The sequence below is a fragment of the Mus musculus genome, chromosome 11, assembly GCF_000001635.26.
Source record: "Mus musculus strain C57BL/6J chromosome 11, GRCm38.p6 C57BL/6J".
Lineage (NCBI taxonomy): Eukaryota > Metazoa > Chordata > Mammalia > Rodentia > Muridae > Mus > Mus musculus.
The window spans coordinates 97,822,393-97,849,146 of record NC_000077.6 but is presented as its reverse complement, the minus strand read 5'-3'; the positions used below and the strand labels follow the sequence as shown (position 1 = coordinate 97,849,146).

General features: G+C 48.6%; 1 protein-coding gene and 1 long non-coding RNA gene across 10 annotated transcripts in view; both read right to left on the bottom strand.

Annotated features, from left to right (window-relative positions):
* Positions 1 to 5,709: 5,709 nt before the first annotated feature.
* On the bottom strand, positions 5,710 to 8,012 carry B230217C12Rik (RIKEN cDNA B230217C12 gene). Of its 7 annotated transcripts, none has more exons than NR_160859.2 (3): positions 7,918 to 8,012; positions 7,571 to 7,711; positions 5,710 to 6,963 (listed from the first exon to the last, which is right to left on the bottom strand). It is a non-coding gene; the product is annotated as an RIKEN cDNA B230217C12 gene (long non-coding RNA). The 7 variants fall into 7 exon arrangements; NR_160860.2 differs by having other exon boundaries at positions 7,600 to 7,711; NR_169086.1 differs by having other exon boundaries at positions 7,571 to 7,673.
* Positions 8,013 to 10,381: 2,369 nt separating this feature from the next.
* The window catches only part of Lasp1 (LIM and SH3 protein 1), a 39,761-nt gene continuing 23,388 nt past the window's right edge, over positions 10,382 to 26,754 (bottom strand). For all 3 annotated transcript variants that reach the window (XM_006532341.1, NM_010688.5, XM_006532342.1), the window contains 4 exons: positions 24,198 to 24,305; positions 15,445 to 15,601; positions 14,960 to 15,063; positions 10,382 to 13,075 (listed from right to left, as the gene is read on the bottom strand). In XM_006532341.1, the coding sequence (XP_006532404.1) occupies positions 12,902 to 13,075; positions 14,960 to 15,063; positions 15,445 to 15,601; positions 24,198 to 24,305 (543 nt within the window). In that variant the 3' untranslated portion in view covers positions 10,382 to 12,901. The remainder of the gene's footprint in view (positions 13,076 to 14,959; positions 15,064 to 15,444; positions 15,602 to 24,197; positions 24,306 to 26,754) is intronic.

Below are 26,754 nucleotides of genomic sequence, written 5' to 3'. Positions count from 1 at the left end.
GGAACTGAAGCCAGCACCTTGCATCTTGCACATGCCCTGTACCACTGAGTTGTGTCCCAGGTCTTTGTGTCTGTTCAGGTGATGAGGAAGGAACTTAGGGCCTCAAGCATGCTACACACACTCCACTACTAGGCGACACTGCAGGCTCCAGGGAATTGTCTTACTATAAACAGTGTTGCAGACACTTTTAATATATCTATCTTATCCTTAACGGTGTAGCATATAAACATTGACTGAATTTACTACTAACTACTCATAAATTGAACAGTGGTCTGTAAGTAGAGCAACACTGTACAAGGTTCTCTTTGATTCAAAGAGAGAGGCCCCAAGCATGATTCCAGATGCTGCTAAAATAGATGTTATAATTATCAGTTTAACACCAGTTCCAAATCCCTAAGTAAGCAAATGTTACTGTTGTTACCAGCAACTTCCCAATGTCATGATTCCAGTGTCTCCCTCCCTCCCTTTCTCCTTCATGGAGGGAGCAGATACAACCCAGGGTATTGTCCAAGATAGGTAAGTTATCCTTATGTGTTCATAGCTGGCATGGTGGTACAAACTTTTAATCCCAGCACTTGGGAGGCAGAGACAGGTGGATCCCTGAGTTCAAGTTCCAGGACAGGCAAGGATACACAGAGAAACCCTGTCTTAAAAAACCAAGAATGAGAGAAAGAGGAGAGAGGGAGGAGGTAGTGGTTCTCAACCTTACAAAAAGTCTGAGGGAGCAAGGAATAGAAGTTTCCACCTCGGCTATGCTTAAGGAAAATGTTATTTGTAATTTCAAATTTAAATGATAAGAAGTTTTACATTTTGAATAATGCTAAATTTAAACCATTTTGAAAAGCAAGGTCTTTTTTTCCTGAATTTTGTTGTTGTTTTTTTTGTTTGTTTGTTTTGTTTTTTGTTTTTTTTTTTTTTTTTTTAAGACAGGGTTTCTCTGTATAGCTCTGGCTGTCCTGGAACTCACTCTGTAGACCAGGCTGGCCTCAAACTCAGAAATCTGCTTGCCTCTGCCTCCCAAGTGCTGGGATTAAAGGTGTGCACCACCACCACCTGGCCTTTTCCTGAAATTTAATAAATTTTTTTTCAGCCCCATTTCAAGATTAAACTTCCAGTCTGTGTCCACACACTGAGAAAAATACAGTCTGACTTTACAGCGTTTCGCTCCTCTCCTTAACATTCTCAAAATGTATCCTAGTAATTTTCCTAAAATAAATTATATCACTTCTATAATTTCATCAAAAATATTAGCATAATGATTCTTAGCATTCTGTCATCTTAGTTTTTGCAGCATAGTTTAGAGTTATTTAGATACGTTTTATTACCCTGGCATAAGCCAAATATAAGCTCCATTTTACATGATGGTGCTGTAATGGAGATGTGTGACATGAATACAAACTTTACATTACACAAATAAAGTTTTTAATATTTTATTGTGCTTGAAAATCCCAATTTACATGTAGTTTAAATATGAAATAAAACATGTTCTAGCTAGACATAGTAGCTCATGCCTGTAATTCCAGTACTTGGGAGACAGAGGCAAGAGCATTGCTGTACGTTCAAGGCCAGCATACAGTAGGTACACAGTTGTCTTAGGGTTTCATTGCTGTGAAGAGACACCATGACCATGGCAACTCTTAGAAGGGCAAACATTTCATTGGGGCTGGCTTACAGTCCGTTATCATCATGGCAGGACGCATAGCAGTGTGCAGGCCGACATGGTTGCAGTCTTGATCCGAAGACAGCTAGGAGAGACTGTCTCTTCCACACTGAGCAGAGCTTGAACACTAGGAACCCACAAAGCCTACCTACACAGTGACACAATTCCTCCAACAAGGACACACTTCCTAATAGTGTCATTCCCTGTGGGCCAAGCATTCAAACACGAGTCTATGGGGGGCCAAACCTATTTAAATCAACACAACAGTGGATTCCAGGCCAGCTAGAATTAAAAAAAATTTTTTTTCTCTATTTGAGTGGCTGACTTAACCCAGAAGCTTGAGACCCACTTGAGCATCACTCAGAGACTATCTAAAAAAAAAAATGCTGTTGGGGAAAAAAAAAAAAGATGTTGGAGAGATGGCTCAGCAGTTAAAACGATGATATATATATATATATATATCATATGATACATATATATATATATCAGATGATATATATATATCATATATATATATATATGATATTGTTTTTTAAAGATCTATGTATTTTTTTAAAGATTTATTTATTATATGTAAGTACACTGTAGCTGTCTTCAGACACTCCAGAAGAGGGAGTCAGATCTCATTACGGATGGTTGTGAGCCACCATGTGGTTGCTGGGATTTGAACTCTGGACCTTCGGAAGAGCAGTCAGGTGCTCTTACCCACTGAGCCATCTCACCAGCCCCAATCTATGTATTTTTATATGAGTACACTGTAGCTGTCTTTGGACACACCAGAAGAAGGCATCAGATCCCATTACAATATTCTGTGAGCCATCATGTGGTTGCTGGGAATTGAACTCAGGAGCACTGGAAGAGCAATCAGTGCTCTTAACTGCTGAGCCATCTCTCCAGCCCCTAAACAATGGCTACTCTTGCAGAGGACCAAGTTCAATTCCTATGCCCATCTGGCAGCTCACAGTCGGCTGTCAGAAGTCTAGGAGAGTCTACTTTCTCCCGGCCTCTGCTCCACTGGCTCCAGGCACATGTGTGGTGCACAAGCAATCATGCTGGCAAAACACCCATATACATATACATTGAATAATAATAAAAAATGTTAAAGCAAATACATTCACCAAACTAAACAATACTAACGCTGGAGAGGTCGAAACAGAAAGATGGCAAGCTGAGACCAGTCTCAGGTAAAGTGAGACCCTGTCCTGAGAAATCAAAAACAACATAACACAACACAACAGAACAGAAAACCTACTGTTATTTCTGGATGTGTTATTGCCAGGGTGTGTAGGCACAAAACAATTCTCCAAGTTTATTTCTTAAAACTACAGAGACATGGCCGGGTGTGGTGGTGCACGCCTTTAATCCCAGTACTTGGGAGGCAGAGGCAGGCGGATTTCTGAGTTCGAGGCCAGCCTGGTGCAGGACAGCCAGGGCTACACAGAGAAACTGTGTCTCAAAACAAACAAACAAACAAACAAACAAACAAACAAAAAACCCTACAGAGACATGAAGGTGCCTGTGCCTGAAGACCTATTTAATCCTCTGGATCCAAATATAATATAAGGAGAAAACAGACTCCTCACAAGTTGTCCTCTGACCTCCATATACTGTGGCACACACACGCACACGCACATGCACACACACACACAAAATGTTTTTTTAAACTATGATATTTTATAAGTTACATTTTTTTTTAAAGGCCAGTCTAGGCCTGGAGAGATGGTTCAATGGTTAAGAGTATTTACTGCTATTGCAGGGGACCCAGGTTCAGTCAGTTCCCAGCACCCACAGGGAGGCTCACAGCCAACTGGATTCCTGTTCCAGGGGATCTGACATACTCTTCTGACCTTCTTGGGTTCCTGCAGTTCCTGGTACATAAACATACACTCAGGCTTGCAACACATAAATACAAGATAAAATACAATTTTTAAAAATGAAAGGATAATTTGTCTGATCTTACTTTGTGCCCAGGTATGGAGGCATATGTACCTTCTCTGAGGTTATGGGTTCCTGCAGTTCCTGGTACATAAACATACACTCAGGCTTGCAACACATAAATACAAGATAAAATACAATTTTTAAAAATGAAAGGATAGGGGCTGGTGAGATGGCTCAGTGGGTAAGAGCACCTGACTGCTCTTCTGAAGGTCCAGAGTTCAAATCCCAGCAACCACATGGTGGCTCACAACCATCTGTAACAAGATCTGACTCCCTCTTCTGGTGTGTCTGAAGACAGCTACAGTGTACTTACATATAATAATAAAATAAATCTTTAAAAAAAAAATGAAAGGATAATTTGTCTGATCTTACTTTGTGCCCAGGTCTGGAGGCATATGTACCTTCTCTGAGGTTAGCTCTTTGCCCTTTCATGGGCTTACTGACAAGTTGTTTCAATTTTATATGGATATAGACTGAAGAGCTTCGGTTTCATAGAACTTCAGAGTGAAACTTGATTAGAGAGACTTTACCGTAAAGATTTAATCACCATAATTAACTCTGTACTTTGCATCCCTTCAAACTTTGGTAGTTGCTTAGGTAAGGATACAGAACTGCTATCTTGGTAGAAAATTGTAGTTTGAACCAGGCAGAGAGCTTCAGGCCTGTCCCAGCCCTGTGGGAGTGGAGGCTGTTAGGATTTCAGGTTTGAGGCCAGCCTGGGCTGCATAAGAGCACTTTCCTCTCAAGGAGGGAAGGAAGAAGGGAGGAGAGGAAGGAAGGAAGGAAGGAGGGAAGGAGGGAGGGAGGGAGGGAGGGAGGGAGGGAGGGAGGGAGGGAGGGAGGAAGGAAGGAAGGAGGGAAGGAGGGAGGGAGGAAGGAAGGAAGGAACTGGAGTTTGAAATAATAAGATTATTTCATAATAATAATAATAATAATAATAATAATAATAATAATAATAATAATAATAAGTAATAATAATAAGTCAGAGAAATACTTGAGAGAGAAATAAGAGAAATGTCAGGGTGCCCCTGAAGATTACCCTTAAGTATATCAACGCTCAGGGCATGCTCATCACAGCAGTGAATCTGCCCATTACTTGTCTTAATGCAACGTTGTCACATAGTATTAGATTTCTTAATATGTTCTAACACCCTCGACAAATTACCAGCGATATATGTTTGCAGTAAATAAATATATTTTCTCCTCAAATTATCTCTCAGTTGAATTTTCACTATAAAGTCTTATGTGAAGATGGTCACACACCTGTAATTTCTGCACCCAGGAGGCTGAGGCAGGAGGACTGTGAATTCGAGGCCAGCCTGGGCTCCACAGCAAGATCCTACCCAGAACAAATAAGGCCAAGTGGGAAAGGCTGAGAGCGTGGTAACGACTCACTCACGGCTGTCCACAGTTACTTAGCTAGAGTTTTAGATTTGTTTGTTTTGTTTTAAGACAAGGTTTCCCTGTGTTACCCTGGCTGTCCTGAACTCACTCTGTAGACCAGGCTGGCCTCAAACTTAGAGATCTGCCTACCTCTGCCTCCTGAGTATGTCACCACACCTGGCTGTTTTAGAATTTTAACATGGGAAGAGATAGGAAATCTTTTCCAGTCTGGGAATAAACTAGAGCTGTAGCGCTTAAATGACTGTGACCTAGGTAGAATTGATGTTTCTTTCTTCTCTGGATTGTATCTTTTTAGTTGTTTGTTTGTTTGGGTTTTGGTTTGTTTTTTTTTTTTTCCAGACACAGTGTCTCTGAGTAGCCCTGGATGTTCTCAAATTCACTTTATAGTCCAGGCTGGCCTGGAACTCACAGAGATCTGCTTGCCTCTGTCTCATGAGTGCTGGGCCTAAAGACCACTGCCCGGCTATCACCATTAATTTCAGATGTAAGGGTCTTGGGCTGGGGCTGGTAGAGTACTTGGCTAGCACGGGGGAGGCCCTGGGTTCAATCCCGAGCACTGTAGAGATAAAGAATGGGAAGAGGTGAGCTCTATCCCTGCTGCTGTTGGCAGTCCTCCTGCCTCAGCTCTAGAACTACAGGGTAACCACAAGGTTTGTCCAGGAAGGAATTTAAGATGCAAACTTGTAGCATAAATTATACAATCTCAATTTTTGCCTCTCTCTTTATTTATTTATTTTATATATACAGGTGTATGTCTGTACGCCACTTGTGTGTATAGTACATGCAAAACCCAGAAAATATCAAAATTTCTGGAACTGGAGTTACAGATGACTGTGAGCCACTATCTAGGTGCTGGGAACCAAAACGGGGTCCCTTGCAAAAGCAACAAGTGTTGTTAACAGCTGAGTCATCTCTCCAGCCCCTCTCTAGAAGATAGGATCTCATGTAGTCAAGGCCGGCCTTGAACTCCTGACCCTTCTGTCTCTACTCCCAAGTGCTAGCATTACAGGCGTGTGCTACAGTACTCAGCTCGTTCCTTCTTGAAACAGCAATTGAACAAAATATTATTACAAGAAATTATTCATTCATTCTTTTTTTCTTGTTTATTTTAACCTAAAAAAGAAAATCAATGCAGAGCAATTATGGTAGAGTCTTTAAGGGAATAATAGATAACACGGATTTGGGGTCAGATCCATGCTGTATCCTAAAACACAGTTTGTTTGTGTGTTTGTTTGTTTGTTTGTTTGAACCCTAATTGGACAAGGAAATAACAGCTTTGTTATTTTAAAGATAAAGGAACGTTTAAAATTTTTTTTAAAGTTTTCAAACCCTTCCATTTAGGGTAAAGTTTTTCTCCTAAATTAATATAGCCATTTTGTTTCAATGCTTTATAGGTAAGCACAAAGAATAAGGACTTTACAACCATGCGCCTCTAGTCAACTAAGGAGCTGGGAACAAATGAGAAAAGGAGGGAAGAAATGATAAACCTTAAAGAATGCAAATAACGGGAATTTTGAGGGTGGGGGATGGGTTGTAAGTCAAGGGAAACCACGCAACCTCAGGCTGTACAAACTGTAAATTACTGATCAGTGTTTGCCCTTGAGGTTACAAGGGAACGCCTGCTTGTGAAGCAGAAAGCAAAGAATATTTTAGCATCGTGTGCAGTTGCATTTAGACCTAAGGAAAGGCTGTCCATATGAATGTTTGGGCAGTCTCCACTCTGACTTCACTGTTCCAATCTTCCATATTCTGAATAGTCCCTGTCTACAGCTCAATCGCATGCAGCAGCTGCCAGTGGCTGGCATTCTTGGACTAACTCCTGATGTCCCCAGGAGTGCCCCTGCCTCACAGAATGCCTTCGTGCCAAGGGTCAGCCACATCCGGATACACTGGAAGAGATCAGTTGGGCCTCAGGATTGCTGCTGGTGGTGAGAGGCCTCTTGCTGGACCCGACACAGGAGCTGTGGGAAACCCAAAAACAATGGTCAGCTGCAAACTGCAGCAGGGGTACCCCTACTGGTCAGGAACTAGCAGGAGTTCTGAGAATCCTCCCCATTCCTCTACACAACTGGGGAAAGTGGGCATCTCCCTCACCCCTTACCCCAAGTAGGTTTCATTTGCTATTTTTTCTCAAGTGGGAGTTAATCACTAGTGAACTAATGAATGCAGTTATGGCGCAGCAGTGAATTAATGAATACAATTATGCCAGCAGATTTGAAAACTGCCTTGTCCACACATAAGGATGTACTGTAGTCATTGTCAGGAGAGAATGGACAACTTGGTTTTGCATCTACCTGGAAGGAAATTAGGAAATAATAGTCTGTCCCCCTCCACCCCCCAGCACACTCCCTCCCATCCTACCTAAAACCTAGTGCATTTTATTTATATTTATTTATTTACTTATTTGTAGTGATGTTTATTTTTAAGAAATAACATTTTAAATCAATTCCCAAAGAAAGCTGGCCTTTCTTATTCTTTTCACATTGATCCAAGAAATGCTACGTCAATGTGTATGACAAATAGATACAAAAACAAGCTTTCTTTTCATTTTTTTTTTTTAATCAATACCCGAATAATGACCAGAAGCAAAACTCCACCGGTGCGTCAGCAAGCAGGATGCTCGGCCCTTCAGCTCCATCCTTCCCCTCGCAGCCCCTGCAGCGCCAGGCCACTAGAGAAGGTAAATTATGTAGGACAGAACCACCAGGCCTATGATGGCAAAGAACATGAGGATGAAAATATCCAGCATGGCTCAGTACAAGCAGAGGAGTCCCCTCGATTCCGGGGAAGTGGGAGCTGCAAGCGTGGAGGTCGGTCAGCGCGGAGAAATGGCTCCTCTTCCCTCCCGCTTCCTGTTCCCTCCCCCTCCCGGGGACCTGAAGCTAAGGGATGCTGCAACCCCATCAGCAACTTACTCTCCACCTCCACCATCACGGCCAGCCAATCACAAAGTCCACGGTGGGTAACCAGGGAACAGCTACTTTTAGACCAGGCAAAACCGGAGAGGTTTAATTTCTTCCCAGGAAGCCAGCCCCGCCCCTTTGTGTGGAAAAAAAAAAACAAAACAAAAAAACCGCTATCTCTATTTAGATACAGTTTCTGCACTGAGTGGGCTGCTCCGGAAGGTGTGAGCGGAGGATCTCTACAGACTCCTTAGGAATGGATTTTTCTGCCTTCCTTTTTCCTTCTCCCTCTCACACATCTCTGGTAATCTATCTCAGAAGACAAATTGTTGCCAGTTTTGTGGGCCATTACCTAGTTCAGAGAACATAGAGGAAGGTCTCATGTGAGTCTCAGGAGGCGAGGGGTGGGGGTAGGGCGACCCTGGGCATGGATCTGAGTTTTCTCACTGTGCTGGGGGTCATTTCAACCAGTCTGAAGTCTTTTAAAGCCTGAGCTCAAGGGTGGTCAGGAGCTTGCGTGATAAATTTAACAACTTGTCAATAGGGGGCAGGAGTCAAAGCGAGCCTCTCACATTCCACCAGACGCTGGCTTGCCTTGTTGGTCTGGGAGATCCTCAGAGCCCAAGCTCATTTGTGTCACATGAGGTCTCTCCTTCCCTTCTGTGGTGCCAGTTTCCCCCGTTTGTTTTCTCTGGATCTTCTGAATTTACCTCGTGTCGTCATCAGAGAAAACAGCAAAAAACCCACTCACACCCGCTCCTAGTGTCTAGAGATGCAAATCCAAGCATGGTTTTGTTGTTTCTTTTTGTATTATTATTAATTATTGTTGTTGTTTTATTTTGTCTTGAGGGAGTCTCAGTTAGCCCAGGCTGGCCCTTGACTGGATTCTCCTGACTCTACCTCTCAGCCTCTGAGCACTGCCATTACAGCTGGCTTTCATGTGGTTTCTTCTGAGGGACCGAATCTTACAAAAACTCAATGATAGGGCTCAAGGGGTAATGGTGTTGTACACCAAACCTGAGGACCTGAGTTCAATCCCTGGGGCCCACAGTGGAAAGACAAGGACTCCTTTCTGTTAGTTGTCCTGTGATGTCCACACATGCCCTTTGGTGTACACACACATACATAAACAATCACATTAAAAAAAAAAAACCCACACCCACTGCGATGTATTTTGATTCTTTCTGCTTTGTGTTGTGTACCAACTGTTTATTAAAAAGGAAAGGATTTCTATAGGTCAGTTTCTAAGGTCTGGCATTCTTAGACTCTCCCCAAATATTTTCTTTGAAGGGTCTAGACCTTGAGATCTTAATAACCCCCTTTCTTTTTTCTTTTCTTTTTTTTTTTTTTTTTTTTTTTTTTTTTTTTTGGTTTTTTGAGACAGGGTTTCCCTGCAGCCCTGGAACTCACTTTGTAGACCAGGCTGGCCTCAAACTCAGAAATCCACCTGCCTCTGCCTCCCGAGTGCTGGGATTAAAGTCGTGCACCACTGCGCCCGGCCAGTAACACCCTTTCTAACAGGAACTTAGTCCACTCTCAAGAGGGGAGCCCTCCTGAGCAGGCGAGTCCAGCAGACAAGGCCACACTGGGTCACAGGCTTTTGGGCTGCTCTTGGGAAACTCGAACGCTGCTAGGTCCTTCCCCTGCCTGGAGCACTCCCCACACTCAGCTCACTCAGATTACACTTAGCCCTTGCCTCTCCCTGCTGTTCCGGAGGGAGTCCAGAGAATGCTTTCACGTGAAACCCAGGTAGGAAATGCCCCTCTCCACAAAGCCTCTGGCCAGGTGGCTGCCGACCAGGAGTCAGGGTCCAGCGGTGCTGTATTGCTCAGCACAGATGCCTTCCCAGGAGCAAAGAGGCTGCAGTGTTTGCCATCAAGCTGGCTGGGGACGGGCCATCCCAGAGCTGGGAGACGGGAGAGGGAAGACTGCCTCCCGCTGCCTGCCAGACTACCCTGTGGAGGGTTTCTCCAGGCTCCGTGGCTCTGTGGGCTGTCCTACTTGCTATCAATTTACAAGTCAAACGTGGCAGTACACTCTGGGCTAGAAAGCCTGAGCTGAGCTCACTGGTTGGCTTGAACTCTTGCAGAGTAGCCTGCTTCCCAAGGCCAGCAGGAACTTGAATGAATGACACCTCCCAACTGTCCAGGAGGACACTGGTGGCTAGAAGGAAGATGCTTAACTGAAGAGGGAGGACAGTGTGAGGGGCCCTCTGAACTCAGGGAATGCCAGCCTCGAGTGTGACAGTACCCCAGGGTGGGCAGAGCTGTCACTGGTGATGTCACTGAAGGGCCGGGCTATGTCCTCAAGGAGAAAGCAAGTGTCAGGGTAGGAAGAGTGAGCAACTCTGGTTTCTAGAGCAATCCTGCTCTCTTTGAATGGTAGCAGGGTTCACGGTGAGGGACAAGGTCAATGCCCCCTGACAAACGGGACACACACAGAAGTTACTTCAGAAGTCAAAGAGGAAGAAGCCTAGTCCGCAGGTAAAAATTACATTTTTATTTGACTCACCAGGATAAAGATTCACTTTGTGGTTCAAGTCAATGTTCAAAATCATAACAGGCCAGAAAGAAATGATCCCAAGGACAAGGCCAGGAGGGAGGGGACCAAAGAAAGATGACAACCCGATATATAAAAGATGAGTGGGTGGCTTCTCACACACACACACACGCACACATACTCTCTCTCACACACACACATTCATACACAGATGAAATGTTGGACAGAGGCGGACTTCACAGGGTCACTTCTGTTTCTGTTTAAATATAGGCTCTGTGGGGTGGTACTTTTTGTCTTATGTCCAGCTATTAGGAAATAAAATGTCCCCGAAGGGACGTGAGGAGGGAGAACAGGAAGCAGCCCGGGGGGGAGAACCTATGTCGCTCACCATGGGGCTTCTTGCATTATGGGGTTGGTCCACAAAAGTTAAGTTCACAGTCTAGCCAAGGTGCCTTCTTTCCTGGGTTTGGATTGGCTGAAAAGACCTTTACAGAGGAAGAGACTATGGGCTTGGGGGATTCTGTGCTCTTCTAGGGGTAGATGTTTCTGGAAAAGTATGGACTCCAGCAGGCTTGGGGCCCTCAGCACCTTAGGTAGTTCCTCTCCCCTCTTCAGGTGTTTGTAAGTCTCCCCCATTTCTAGGGCACTAGAACAGCTGACTTGACGTTGGGAAGGGAGGTTCAGCTGAGAGGAACCAGGAGGCTCGCAGCACCTCCTGAACACAGGCCCTCCAAGAGCAAGCTCCCTCTGGTCCCCAGAACCACATTGTGCTTTGAGATAAGAGGAAATGGAATGGGCTGGCACCTCCCCCCACCCCGTGGCTCCTGAGATGCCCCCACAAGGCTCTTCCCCATGCTGCCCACCAGACCACGCCCTGCCTTCACTCAGGCGAGGGTCGGAAGTAAAGGGATTGACCAGGCAGGCAAACTCTAGCAAGCCCTCATGACAACCACGTTGCTGGCCTGATCAAAGTCTTCAGGTTCAAACCTCACCTGTAGCAGGGTCTGAGTATGTAAAGGAACCTGACATCAGGCTCACTCAAGGTAAAGATGAGAATCAGGGGACCCAGGAGGAGGGACAAGAAAACCCAGAGATGAATGAAGCAGAGTGAGTACTGTCCCAGGCCCCAGAGGCAAAGAGGGAACTTGAGTTTAGCACCAGCCCAGAGATGGTGCCGCCAGCTTTGAAGCCCTGGACTCTCCTTTGCTTCAAGGATAGGAGAGCCTCAGGTGAGAGGTACCAACCACAGTGTGGGTGACTCGGCCCTTCTGGTACTGGGCTCTGTAGCCTCAGACACGACGACAGAAAAGCACATGTCTAACCCAGAAGCCTTCTCCCACCTCCCCAGCGAGGCGGGAGGGCCTCCTGGGCTCCAGAAGACTCTGGCCATTTTCTGGCTTGGCAGAGCTCTCAGCCAGTCCAGCCTTGTTCTGGGGAAGGAAGGCCACAGGAGAGACGCGGAGACCTTTTCCCAGGGAAGCAGGAACAAACAGCTCAGTCAGGCCCCAAAGGCACCCTTTGCTCTACCCTTCACTGCAGGCTCCCAGCCAGGGAGATAAAGAGAGCCCCGGGAGGGCCAGAGGAGGCAGGGAGCAAACAGGCCCAGGGAGGGAGAGCGCCCTGTTCCTTCCTTTCTGCTGCTGCCCCTAGAACTAAGGCAAGAATCTGACCCAAGCTGGGATTTCTGGGGCGCTCCCTGGCCACCCTAGGTGTGTGTGGGGGCAGAATGGGCACACTCTGTTATGTGGAGGACTGCACAGAGGGGCAAGGATTCAGTCTGAAGCAGGAACTCTGCTCTCCTTTGGATGTCCCGAGGAGGCAGAGAGTCAGGAAGATGGACTAGGGCAAAGGTCAGCACGAGGCCTTAATACCGACCCCCTGGGGATGTGTGGAGCCACACCTGGAGGTATGAGGAGGACACAGCTCACCCCAGCTCTAGGAGGAAGGGAGTCGGGGGAGCTGGGTCAGGGGTTCTGAGGAGCCTAAGGCAGGAAGTGAAGCTGAGAGCTAACCAACCCCCACTCTTCCTCCGAGACAGGGCCTCACTACATAGCTCTGGCTGTCCTGAAACGCACGATGTAGACCAGGCTGGCTTCAAAGTCACAGATCTGCCTGCCTCTGCCTCCCTTCGCTGGGATTAAGGGTGTTTGCCACTGCACCCAGTCTAAACTGATCTCCTTAGTGGGTCTCCTAGTTCAGCCCAGCCCTGGGAGTCTACCTAGCTCAGAACAATCCTGCCCTCCCCAGAGTGCCCAGCCTGTTCCATCCAGAGAGAAAAATCAATCAGTTGATTGGTCCAAGGGAAAACCTGCCAGAGGAAGGAGCCCATGACAGGGGCAGAACAAGGCTTGGGATGGTAAAATAAGCTGGAGGGGCGGGGATAAAGAAGCAGTTGAAGATCTTAAAAGACAGAGACACTGAAGGGTGGACGGGTCAGGCCCCAGGACAGATGTGATGCCATGGAATGCATTGAAGACAGGGCGGGGCGGCACAGGGTTCAGATGGCCTCCACGTAGTTGGCTGGCAGCATCCCCGTGTCACCGGTGCGCTCTACGGTCCCGTACATCCAGCCGTCATCGATCTGCTGCACATTGACGATGGTGTCCCCATCCTGGAAGGAGACCTCGTCCTCGTCGGCAGCGCTGTAGTCATACACTGCACGGTACCGTTTCTGTGGAGCACAGCCAATAGTTAGCCTGGGCATCAGATGTAGACATCGGATGTAGGCTCGCCCACACCGAGACCTTCTCCTGTGCTGGGCGAGGGCTCTACCAAGTCACTCCCAGGCCCCAGGTTCCTCTCTACCTCTCAGAGATCTTGGGGGAAAGTAATAATGAATCGGAAGATGCAGCCTGGGGTGGGCTGTGTGGTAGAGTCTCTTGGACCTGTTTCCACACAGCAGCAGTAAAGTCCCATAGGCTTGACACAAATAGTGGCTTTAAAATGTGATACACAGGGACTGGAGAGATGGCTCAGTGAGTGAGAGCACTGACTGTTCTTCTAGAGGACCTGAGTTCAATTCCTGGCACTACCTGGCAGCTCATGGCTGTCTGTAATCCCAGTTCCAGGGGACTTGACACCCTCATACTGACATACATGCAGACAAAAACGCTAACACACATAAGAAAAAAATGTGATCTGCCATACCCGGCATGGTAACATAGGATTTTGAATCTCAGCGCTCAAGAGACTGAAATTCAAAACAAGACAACACCCTGAGTTCAAGTCCAGCCTGAACTTGTAAATAAAAACCCTTGTATCCTTGGGTCTTGGGTTTGATCCTCAACACCACAAAACAAAAAAAGAGGTATAATCTAATCACTGTTATTTGACCGGCTATTAGTACCAATGTTTTCTGAAACCGTTATTAGTCTGACTTCAGTCCCAAATGGGGAACAAAAGGCTTCTAAGATGCCAAACCTATTATGAGATACCAGCAGATCCTGGTCTGTATACTATCTTCATCTCCAGCCAAGCTGCCACTGCAGTCTATGGCTATCCTCTATACAACGCCCCAACACAGCCACTCCCTCAGTCTGCCATCTTTCTATCTACCCCACATGGTGAATGCCTCCCTTTTTTTAAAAAAGAGAAAAATGTTCAAGACAAAGTCTAGCTATATAACCAGGCTAGCCTTGAACGGGTGGTGATCCTCCTGCCGCACACCCCTCCACGTGCTGAGGTTACACCCATACCCAACTGCCAGGGTGACTTTTGATAAATCAAAAGCCAAACATCAGTGTAGTGTATGTAGTACAGGGTAGAGGAGCGCAGTGGAGTGGAGTGTACATCACTAGTCTCAAAGGCTTTCCTTCTCCTGGGCCCACAAGTCCCCAAAGGGCTTAACCTCATCTACTTGCTCTTCCTGTCTCCAGGAACCTGAGCCTTCCCACAGGGTACTGACCCTCCAAGGACATTCTGTTAGAGGGTCTTTGCATCAGCTGTTCCTCTTGTCCCCCATACCATAAATGTCACAGTCTGACTCTGCTGCTCTATGTCTCTTACCCTGCCTGGGTCAGGTCATTCACCACCTTACCCTTCACGCAGCCCCTTTTGTTGCCTCCTCCCTAAAGAGAGGTCACTTCTCCCAGGCCGCTTTATCTCTCTTCTACGCTGACATGAATTGCTTTGAATCCCAGCGTGGAGATGAGCCTGGCTGGCACACGATCCCCGGAGGAACGTATCCCGGAACCCCCAGGCTAGAACTTCACACCTAGGGCCGCCCAGCATACTGGTGCTCATTTTCTCAATCCAGCGAAACTGGCGAGTCCTACTATAGGCTGGCTCAAGAGAGCAGCGTGAAGCTACTTCCTGCTCACACAGAGCAGGACACAAATCAGTATAACCCTTTTCTGGGGGAAGGTACATGGTACCAGGGACCAGAAGAACTCCAAGATCCTGTGCATATTAGGCGAGTACTCTACCACTGAGCTATATCCTTAGCTTTTATGGTATGTGTGCATGTGAGTGTGTGTGTGTGAGTGTGTCTGTACACAGGTGCACACGGCTGTGACCTCTTCCACCCAGAGCCCCTCTATTCCAGACAGTTACTCACCCCACCGCCACCTGGGGCACTGCGCTGTATGGAGACAGGGGCTGCTGGCTCCTTGTACCCACCATAGGACGAGGTCATCTGCTGCTGCTGGGGCTGCTGGTACACTAGAAGATGGAAGAGACACTTCAGAAAGTGTCTTGCCAAACTCATTCCCTCACCCCGGTATGAGGTCAAAGGTATGAATTTCCAGCCCCACCTTGGGCCTTGCTCAGTACTGGTCGTCCCCCCCCCCCGCCCCCCCAAAGCAAAGGCTTGTGGCTAGGCATGCGCATTCATTAGTGTCTCGGACTTCATGCCAGGGCTGTATGCTCCTCACACATAAATCCAGACCTTTTCCAGATCTCCTGCTCTCTCACCTTAGCCAGGGATGGGGATGAGATTTTGGGGAGCAGCCCCACATGCAGAGACGCTTGTGTATGTAGCCGCCTCACTCTCCTGACCTCAGGCCCCCTCCTCCCATCCCCAGCTCCCTCGCTGGCACTCACCGGGGGCACTGGTCGGGATATGGTGAGGCTGCGGCTGCTGCTGCTCTGTGGGCCTCCGGTAGCTGCTGCTGTCCTGGGCTTCTCGGCGCTCTGGTTCCACCCCTTCTCCTCCACTGGGCCCCATGCGGCTCTTCTCAAACTCCTCATGGTATTTGATCTGTGGGGCAGAAGGAATGGGTGGGTGAAGGGTTCCGTTGCGAGCCAACCAGTTCTCTCCTGTTGCCACTCAAGCAGGGTGTGGTGGTGAAGTGACCACCGTCCTAGCTACTGAGGCAGCCGGGAGAGCAAGGCCAGTCTGAGCAACATAGCGAGACCGTGTTGTGTGTGTGCGTGTGTGTCTAAGTGATTTGACCATGACAAGCTCAGCTAAACTTTTTTTTTTTTTTTTTTTTTTTTGGGTGAGAACGTCTCACTATGTAGACCAGGTTGCCCTTCAACTCAGACATTCACCTCCTTAATGCTATGTGCTATTGCACAGTACAAGGAGATACCAGCTATAAGAAATCCATGCGAGGACTGGTTGGTCACAAAGCCCCATATTCTGCACAAAATCAGGCATGGTATATAAACGTCACCACTTCAGAGGCTGAGACAGGCAGATCTGAGACTAAGGCTATCCTGGTCTACTTAGCCAGTTCTAGGCCATCTAGGGCTACACAGTGAGACCCAACCTCAAAACAGAAAGTGCAAAATGGCTTGGCTACCCGAGACCCTATCTCTAAAGAAAGAAAGACAGAAGACGAGGAGGGAGAAAGGGGAGAAAGAAGGGAGAGCTTGCTTCCCGGTGGCAGGGCCTGACCCTTTTTCGCTCCCCCTTCAGTCAACAGTAACCACCACAGCCGCTCCTACTTACGGCCCTAGGCTGCTGCTCATTTTATATGGTCAGCACATGATACAATGACTGTGCCAGTCCCTGGATTGCCGAAAGACAGGCCAAATACTCCCCTGGGTGACTTTAGCGCAATCCCCACAAAGCACATAGTACTTTAGAATAAGGATACAGGACTGTCACTGTACAAATGCAGAACACATAGTGTAAAATGCACACTTAAGTGATGGACAAAACATGAGGCAGAGAAGCGGCAGGCAGAGAGTCTGGGTGTCCTTCCTGCACCCCCAGGGGGCACACCCTCCCTGCCTGAAGAACCTCCATGAGGTCCACTCCCTGTTCCCCCAGAGGAAACTGGGGGTTGGGAGGAGATCAACCAAGGGGAAAGAAAGAAGGCCCAGGGTTTGGGTAGAAGGAATGAGACACAGAGACAACAGCATGGTGACTGTCCCATTCTCTGGAGGCTTCAGCATCTGCCCGAGATGTTGCTTCTTGCTTGTTTACCAGGACTCTGGCCTGCCCTCTCAACCCTGGAGAACGGCAGCGGAAGGGATGAGTAAGGGAGTTGGGCGAACTCACTCATGTTCTTAACAACAGAAAAGGAAGGAGCCAAACCCAGAGCTCTGGAGACCCAAGAGTCCTAGTGAGGGCTTAGGTTATCCCCTTCCCAGGCTTTCCCCACCCTTGGCATTCTCTGTGCATAGTCGGCAGGAAGCACAGGGCTGCGGCCAACTGGGAGTACCTGGGTCACTACCGCTGGCTAAATAATGGTTATTGCTGTAGTCTGGGCTGGCGGACAGGCAGGGCAGCAGCCAGCGCGACAATGGAGTGTGGGAAGGGTGTTGTCTAGAAGCAGAGAGCCGCCCACTCATGGAGTCTGGGTAGAGTCAGACCTCTCTCTCCCTTTCTCTGTCCTATCCTTCACGACCAAGCAGGGACACACATCCAAATGCTGAAACAGCCTGGAACAAGGCAGCTGGACTAACATTTCACAGGGGTAAACCTCTCACACCGCCTGGAAGGACACACAGGTGTGAGGTACGCACAGACGCAGGGGACCTCTCTAGCTCCTTAGGGACCCTGCTCTGTGGCCAATAGGAAGCAGTGGAGAATGCCGCCTGTAAGGTTCACAAGAGAACTGCTCTTCCAAGGATTTTTGACTACAACCTTCTCATATTAAAAAAAAAATTGTTGGGCTGGTGAGATGGCTCAGTGGGTAAGAGCACCCGATTGCTCTTCCGAAGGTCCAGAGTTCAAATCCCAGCAACCACATGGTGGCTCATAACCATCCGTAACAAGATCTGACTCCCTCTTCTGGTGTGTCTGAAGACAGCTACAGTGTACTTACATATAATAATAAATAAATCTTTTAAAAAAAATTGTTTTTAATTTCTAATTACTACCTATTCCCCTGTGACCCTGAGGACGCCCATCAGTTCTGAGGGCAGGTATGTGGACAGGAGTATTTCCAGGTTAGCTCCACCCACCTCACTTCTTAGAAGTCCCTGTGTGCGGCCAAGAAGGGTGGCATATGCTTATGAACCTAACACTCGGGAGGCAGATGCAGGATGCCACGAACTTTCAAGGCCAGCCTGGTCTAGATAGTGAGCTTTGGGCCTGACAGGGCTACATAGCAAGGCCCAATCTAACAAAGTCAGAGTCTCGAGGGAAGATGCGTATAAAACAAGACCCCAAAGACTCCGGCATCTTGAACAGTGGAAGACAATCCCATCCTCCCTTGACCCACAGACGCCACTCACCACCATCAGTGTACTCGCCACTGTCAGTGTTAACAACCTTAACATCTGCGCAGCCCTTAACACCAAGGCCATAAGCACATTCCACACATTATCTCCCCTGAACTATAAGGAAGGAGGGGGCTGGCAAGATGGCGACTCAGAAAGTCAGGGCACTCGCCTGATGACTTGAGCCTGATTCCCAGAACAAACACAGAAGGAGAAAGCTGACTTGCAAGTTATCCCTGACCTCGATAACACAAGCACTAAATAAGTGATCATTCAAGCCGGATGCACGCTTTCATTTCAAGCAAGAGGAAGCAGGACCTGGAGAGCTCTATGCGGGACCTTTCACTGGAACAGTGGACAAAGCCCCACCCAGACAAGCCTTAGGCTAAGTGTGAGGCAGCACCACACACCCCTCCCTGTTCTCTCAACTCTGTCCAAACATCTAGAGTACTTCAGGCCCCCTAAAAATGGGGGATGATCACCGGACTACCCTACCCTGGGGAGGACCCAGAAGCATGGGGTATAGTGGCTGAAACGTTAGGAGGCTCTGTTCAGGCTGCCCCTGCCCTCCACTTCCCCCTCAGCAAGAAGGGGAAGCAGGGTGATTTCTCCTGGCCCACCTAGCAGCTTCCTAAGCAAACATGGAGGGTGTTTCTTTACCCTCCCGAGGGTCCTGACAGTCAGGACTCGGCTCTGCTCACGAGCCAGCACATGGGTGCTGGGAACTGAACCTAGGTTCTCTGCAAGAGCAAGAAGTGTTCTCCCGTGCTGAGTCAGTTCTCCAGTCCCCAAATGCTGGACCTCCACAGAAGGGAGCCAACCCTTCCTGCACCATCAAGTCTCTGTGCACAAGGTTTCAGAGACTGGGGCTGAAGGACCCCTGCCCGGCAGGCCTTCTGTGTGACTAGGCCGGGTGCCCCTGAGGACGGCTGTCAGGCAGGCCTTCTGTGTGACTGGGTCGGGTGCCCTTGAGGCTCAGTTTCTGCTTTCTGACTCCCTGCTTCCTGTCTGTGGTTGACAAAAAGCCTGACCAGGCCACACACATCCCTCCCCACATGATGCTTCGTCACGGCTTACTAACATGAAGCGTTAAATGGAATGAGCAGCTCACTCTCACGAGCCAGCCCACTTGAGGAGGGGGAGAGGGCTGAGGGCTGAACCCCTGCTTTGTGGCCTTATATAGCACCCTCTTTTCTCACCCAGCCCAATAACATGTCACTATTGTCCCCATTTTATAGACGGGAAAACCAAGGCTGAAGAAGGGCTGGGTTAAATGGATCATAACTGAATCTACTGTTAGTACTTAAGAGCCTTAGTTCTCCACTAACACACAGCCTGGCTTCCTATTAGAGATTCATGGTTTGTTTTTGGTTTTGTTTTGTTTCGAGACAGAGTTCCTTTTCTCTGTGTAGATGTGGCTGTCCAGAGAACTCCCTCTGTAGTCCAGGCTGGCCTGGAACTCAAGAGATCCACCTGCCTCTGTCTCCTGAGTGCTGGGATTAAAGGCAACTGGTGAGAGACTCTTGGTATTTTTAGAACACACATAGGCTGGGCATGTAACCGCAGCACTCAAGCAGGCAGGACCAGTTTGACGCCAAACTTGGTTCATGTGGCACGTGAGATGGCTCGGCAGTTACGAGTGTCCACTGCTCATGCTGAGGTTCTAGGCTCAGTTCTCACTGTCCACAGACAATCCACAGACAATCCACAGTTGCCTGAAAACTACAGGTCTAGAGATTTCCCTGGCCCATTCCGGCCTCTTAGAGCAGCAGACACACAGCGTGGTGCACAGGTACACAGGCAAGCAAGCATTCCATAACGACAGATCTTGAAAGATGGAAGTAGCTATGGACAAACGTGGCCTTTCAAAAATCAAACTTGAGAATTAGGACCACAGAGAAGGCTCGGTGGGTAAGAACATATGCTGCTCTCTCTTCCAGGGGACTCCAGTTTGGTCCCTAGAGCCTCCATTCCTGTGAGGTGGTTTCACAACCTCCTGTAAGTCCAGTTCTAAGGAATCCACACCTTCATCCAGCCTGAGAGAGAGCATCCCACACAAGGGGCATAGAAACACATGCATATAAACAAAAACAAAGCAAATCTCTATAACTGAGAAATCTAAGGGATCTAATGAGCCTGCCTCCTGACCATTTAACTCTGGGGAGGAAATGAAAATTTACAATTATTTACCTCTCTTCCTTCCTTCCTTCCTTCCTTCCTTCCTTCCTTCCTTCTTCCCTCCCTCCCTCCCTCTCTTTCTCTTCTGTCTGTCTGTCTGTACACCTGGCTGTCTGTCCATCCGTCTGTCCGTCCATCCATCCAAGGTCTCAGAGTGTAGTCTAGGTGACCTTGAATTCTCAGCATCTTTCCTGCCTCAGCCTACAGGGCACTAAATTACAGGTAATTCTCACAATACCTACCCCCCAACTAACTACTATTTATTGATCAGGCCCCAACACTGAAGACTAAAACTAATTTACTGCATAGAATGTGGATTATTTTTAGCTAACAGGAAAGCAAAGGATTCTCACCTGGAGCAAAAGTGTCTGCAGATTTTATGGTTTTACCATCCTGTGGGTCATTAGCCAGTGTGGAACCAGCAAGGCTTGGCCCCACCTTGGCCTCTCTCTGGCCCAGAGGAGTCTCTAGCTACTGATAAACCTGGGATAGGGGCTAAGAGGGTCCCAGAACTAAGGCTCTACAAACCCCTTAGAGCTGGGACAGGAATCGAATATCCTTCCCTTTCCCCTCCCTCCCTCCTTCCTCCCTCTTTCTTTCCTTCTCTCTCTCTCTTTCTTTCTTTTTCTTTAAGGGACTCTGAAGATTAACCCTGAGACCCCATGCCTGTGAGGCAAATGCTCCACCACCCTGAGACACACCTGGTCCTTGATTTGCAAAGTGAGAGAAGAGCTTTATACTGTTGTCTGGTTCACAGGGGGTGCACAAAAGTTGAGGCTGCATGTGTAGACATGTATACTGGAAGGAAGGCTCACACTAAGGGTGCCAGCTAACTCGTTTCTTATCCACTCAAGCCCTCAGCGCTCTGGAGCAAACACAAAGACTGCAAATGGAAGGCTCTTACGCCCATAGCACATGAAGACAGAGTTATAACAAATATGTAATTCCCTCTCTTCCCTCTCCCCTAGAGCTGAGCCTCATGGCTTCCATGCATGCTAAATCCACATTCTGTCACTGGGCTGTACCCCAGGCTCTGCATGACTCTGCTCTATGCAAGTAGCAGATAGCCCTGCCTTGAACACTCCTGATGACACATCACTAACAAAGCACTCGGCACTTCCCGAGCATTCTAGCATCTGTGGGACGGAAGGTGGGAGCCCAGCGTGCCTGGAACAAGACCACATGTCTCTCTCTCACTCTCTTGCCTTACACAGGACTGAGGTAGACTTCACATCCCCAAGCAAAGATGACCACTCCAGGAAAATAGTCACTTAGTTTTCAGCTGCTCTGGCCGGTGAAAGTCCTTTGTCTGAAGTGATTTCTCCAGGGAAGCCAGTCCCCATCTCTAGAAGACAAGTCTGACCTTCAGAATTGACCACTAGTCATTAGGTGCTAAACTGGGAAGAGATGAGCCACGAACAAGGATGCTATTTTGGAACCAAAAATACAGTGTGGCTCTGAACGGCACCTTTCTCAGAGAGGGATGCTGGAGGTTGGCCCAACTAAGCCACAGTTCTGCCTGTGGTTTAAAGTTCCCTCAGGGTTCTGGGACATAGTCATGCCCAGTGTCCTCGGACTTAGGGGTTGGTAAGACCGTATGAGTTTAAGCGATAAGTTTCAGTCGGTACCACAGTAAGCCCCGAGGCAAGCTGATGATGCTGAATGTTAGGCTCCGGTCCAGGGGTGCCAATCTGGAATGCTGGGAGACAGAGGCCTGAGTTTTCATTCAGTGCCCAGATGACAGAAGGGGATCCTTTGTGTATGGAGAAAACTGAACCCATGGGTCCTTGTGGATGCTAAGCCCTCTTCCTTGGAGCTCTGCAGCCCAGCTGACTGTGCGGGACTCTTGACAGAGACAGACCCTGGTCACACTCCCTAAAACCAGGAGAAAGACTTCCGGCTTTTACACCTGCCAGCTCAGGCAGATCCAAAGCACCTCCCCCAGCCTCGAACCAAGGCAATCAGCTAATTGCCTCTCCGAAGAGGCTGATAAGATGCTATCGGTAGTGTAGATACGGTGGCTACTGTAGGCTTTTGTTACCAGAACTCCTCAGGCATTTAATGTGCCCAACGTCGAGTAACAGGGTGCAGGAAGGTAGGTGAAAGAGACTGGGTGTTAGGACACTCGGGAAACCTTCCAAGAAAGTAAGGCAGAGATGGCTAGGGCTACTTCTCTCTTCCAAACTAACCCGGTAAATCAATGAATGAAATGTCCCAAAGGTTGACCGGAAGCGTCTCAAGACACAAAGCCACATGATTCCACCTTTGTGAGCCATCCCAGTTTCCCAATCACCCAAGACCACACCACTTCCCCTCTTTCGATCTGAGGCGCTCCGGGCACACCCTTTTACCCTTTGTGTGATCTGAGGCAGAAAGGAAACGCCAGGGTGTGAGCCAGGCCCAGACTGGAAGAGGGCAAACTGCAGCAGGCTTTCCTGGGGGGCCAAGAAGGGTTTGCAGCCTTCTGAGGCAGGCCCTCCAGCTCAGGAGAAGTCATTCAACAGGCTGTTCATTTTAAACTTCAGCCCAACAACTGGGTTGCAAAGCCCACTTGGTTGGACTGCCCCCAGCATTTTTAATGAAACAAGAGAAAATACTGAATGAACTTTCCAAGTCCCCCCTCCACCCCCACCCCCCCAAAAAGCAGTCACTTATGCTTCCTCTTTGTAGTGCGAGGGAGGGGACTCTGGGCCCTGTGCACGCTCTATCACTAAACTTCAGCCCTCCCTCCTTTAAGAAGTTTTCTTTGTTTCGTGTGCATGGGAAAGAGGGTGTGTGTGCGCATGCGTGTGTTTTATTATAAAGCCCAGGACGGCTTCAACCTCTTGATCGTGCCTCAGCCTCAAGTGGCTTTGAATCCATGACTCTCCTGCCTCAGCCTCCCAAATGTTGGGAGTTACAGGTGTGTGCCACTAAACAAGACAGAGGGCAGAATCAGAGCGTTAACCACCCTGCAAGAGGGTGCTTCTGTGCCGGGTGTTTGGGGGGGGGGGGGGCGGCGCAGACCAGTGAGCTATGAGACTTGTCCAGCGACAGAATGGGGAGAGATGATCCTGGAGGGTGTGTGCAAGGCGAGCCACCTGAATCTGGATCCTGTCTTCCCCATCCTTAGTCCCTCAGCCCAGAATGACACAGGCAAACTGGTAGACCCTTTCCTGTGATAGACACGAGGGTATCGTATCGGCCTGCTTCATCCTTCATTTATAAGGAGTCTGTTGCCAATGACGGGGCATGTTCTATAACTCGGCATTCAGGCTTGTGCCCATGTTCTGTGACGTCACGCCCAGCAGCACCTACCCACATACTCCCAACCCGGCCCCTGCAAACCCGGAGCCATACAAGCTGCTGGTCTGCGGCTATGTAAGGGTGGAACTGAGCGATGATCCCTAACCCCAGCTGCTCTACAGAACCATATAGAGACAGTCACTCCGCCACCCACTCTCCACGCCTATGTCTCACAACCAGACACCAATGACCAGTCCCTGACTGGGCCTGAAAGGGCCTGGAGGGGGTGTAGGGCCTGTGGGCAAAGCCAGCTGGGTTTTCACACAGGAAGGAAGAACAAACTGAGGTGGGAGGCAGTCGAGGGAGGGCGGAAATGACTGCTGTGTTAGCACCCAGAGGCAGACAGGAGGCTCAACCCCCAACCCCAGCTTTGACCCTGGTGCTAAAAACAAGCATCTAATCTGCACTCCGACCCCATCCCCACCATGACCAGGGAACGGGGTCTGCTCCAGAGAATGGAAGGTGACTTAGACACTCTGTATGTGTTTGTGTGTCTATCTGTCTGCCTCTAAAAGAGCAGTCTCTTTAAGGAGGAAATGCCATTTGGGCAGAGTGCCCACCAAAGAGGGAGAACAAAGAAAAGGCTCCCGGGTACCTCAACTCCCTCCCCCTTGCCTCTGATCTGACCACTGCGGCGTGGGCCTTTGCTGAGGTTGTCAGGGAGAGGATGAGAAGGGAGGGCAGAGGGTAGCCTGGGCATCAGGGCAGGGTCTCACATTGCTGATCTGGTCCTGGGTCTTCTTGATTCTCTGCAGCTCAGGCGTGTCTGCCACCACGCTGAAACCTTTGCCCTTATTCTTCTCAAATTCCTCCTTGTAGCGCACCTGGAGGCCAAGAGGAAAAGGAGAGCTTGGGTTCAGGTGGACATGAAGATGAGCTTGCCCGGCCTGAGGCCCCTGGTCAGAAACAAGCCCCCCATACACCCACACGTACACACAATGCAGAAGCCTAAGACAGAAGGTGTCAGAGCAATAATAGCCCCATTAAGTCATATCCAGAGGGCTCTAAAGGGAGGCCACACGTTGAATGCCTATAAAGAAGCAGTATCTTATGAGGGGAAAGATGGCTCAATGGTTACAAATACTAGCTGCTCTTCCAGAGGACCTGCAATAATTACGTAGAACACAAAAGAAAGGAAACAAAGATGGAGTCACTTCGGCTCAAAATCCTGACATCCAAATACACCCAAAGAGAGCATTAGCTGGGCATGGTGGTGCGAGCAGTGGTAGTGAACATGGACGTGATGGCTTGCTGTGCACCAACTGGGTTTGCATAGGACTTACAATCTGCTCGTGCCAACTCTACCCACTCACTGTCTGGGAGTGAACTGTCTCTAGATAGCTGCGGCATTGGCTTGGAGCTAGATTGTTAGTTTCGTTCACGTTTCTTTCCTTCTTCTTAAAGTGGGGCATATGAACAAACTGGACATTCAAAACAGACACCAGACTGCCCACCTCTCTGTGACACGTAACGCAGGTCCAATCCCTAGCGCCATGAGGCAACTCACAGTCATCTGTAACTCCAGCTCTAGAAGGTCTGAAGCCCTCTTAGAGTCTCTGAGGGAGCCAAAATAAAGTTTTGAGTAAAAAGGTCATTTCTGGGCTGGAGAGATGGGTCAACTTGGTTAAGAGCACTGACTGCTCTTCCAGAGGTCCTGAGTTCAATTCCCAGCAACCACACTGTGACTCACAACCACCTGTAATGAGATCTGATGCCCTCTTTTGATGTGTCTGAGAACAGCTACAGTGTACTCACATACATAAAATAAACACATAAGAAAATAAATAAGCTGGGCAATGGTGGCGCACTCCTTTAATCCCAGCACTTGGGAGGCAGAGGCAGGCGGATTTCTGAGTTCAAGGCCAGCCTGATCTACAGAGTGAGTTCCAGGATAGCCAGGGCTACACAGAAAAACCCTGTCTCAAAAAACCATAAATAAATAAATAAATAAATAAATAAATAAATAAATAGTTGGGGGGTGGGGGAGTCACTTTTTTTTAAAAATGTCATTTCTACTGCCTAAGGTCACATGGCTTAGCAGCACATGTCCGGAGACATAGGGATGCTGGGCTCCTAGCCCTACACTCTTCCTGTCTACAACTATAAAAAAAAAGCCCTTGCCAAATCTGAGTGTTAGCAGCCTGCATCCCAGCCAGGAGATGGCCTGACCCACCAAGAGTGTGGGGGAATTTCAAAGCAAATAGCTGAGCTAAGGCTGTGTGGGTCAAAGGACAAAGCCGCTGCCCAAGGGAGCCGTGAGTCCATCAGTGAGCCTCTGACGAGCCAGAATAGCTCTCCGGAGCCCGCCAAGCCGGCCTCTGAGAAGCAGTTCTGCAGCAAAGAACCTCAGAAGAGAGGTCCGAGCTCGGAGGAGAGCCCCTCCGTGCACTGCTGCCCCGCTCTCCTGAGAACTCTATGAAAAACACACTACAGAAAGGGCTTCTCCAACACGAACAGAAGTCAGGTCTAAGGAAAGGCTCAGCTCATCGTTCATCCTACTCTGGGGATTTGGAGAGCCGAGGCTGGGAACCGTTTCTTGGCTGTAGCAGGTCACTGTCCACCACCTCAGCAACCATCTGTTTCAGGCCTCACCAGCTGTCTGGTTTTCCTCTACAACGGCTGCACTGTCCTGAACCAGGTCAGTCCGGGACACGGGGGCCAGGATGTTGGGAGTTTCCAGAATGCGGAGCCTGAGGCATTGGTCACAGCACCGAGGACTCAGAGCTCCCGAGCTCTCTCTCCAGTCAGGCCCTCAAGGGTCAGGATCATCACTTGGCTGGATCTTTCCTCCTTTGATGGAGATGGGTTTGGGAGCTCAGGCCTGTAATCCGGCATTCAACGGGCTGCTAAATTAGGACACAGCCACAGAGTGAGACCAAAAAGATCCAGGGGTCTCAATGCACTTGGTTCACATTAGAAGCCAGAGACTGGGATGTGGACCCGGACTGACATATGCTTCACCTCCCTTGGAACCACCCAGAGGGTAGCCTATCATCTACCCTCCTAGAAGGCCCCCAAACTACTAAAAAATCCTTCAGAAAAAAAAGACATCTGTAAAGAATGGAGACTGCAGGAATCCAGAAGGGTCCCACCAGGCCTCAGTTTTCTGTTACAGAGTCATCACAGATACTAGTGAAAACATGAAAAAAATGCCAGGCAGTAGTGGTGAATGCTGTTAACCTCAGAGTTTTGGTGGCAAAGGCAGACTGATCTTAGTGACTTTGAGGCCAGCCTAGTTAATACAAAAGAAAAACCCTGTCTCGAAAATCAAAA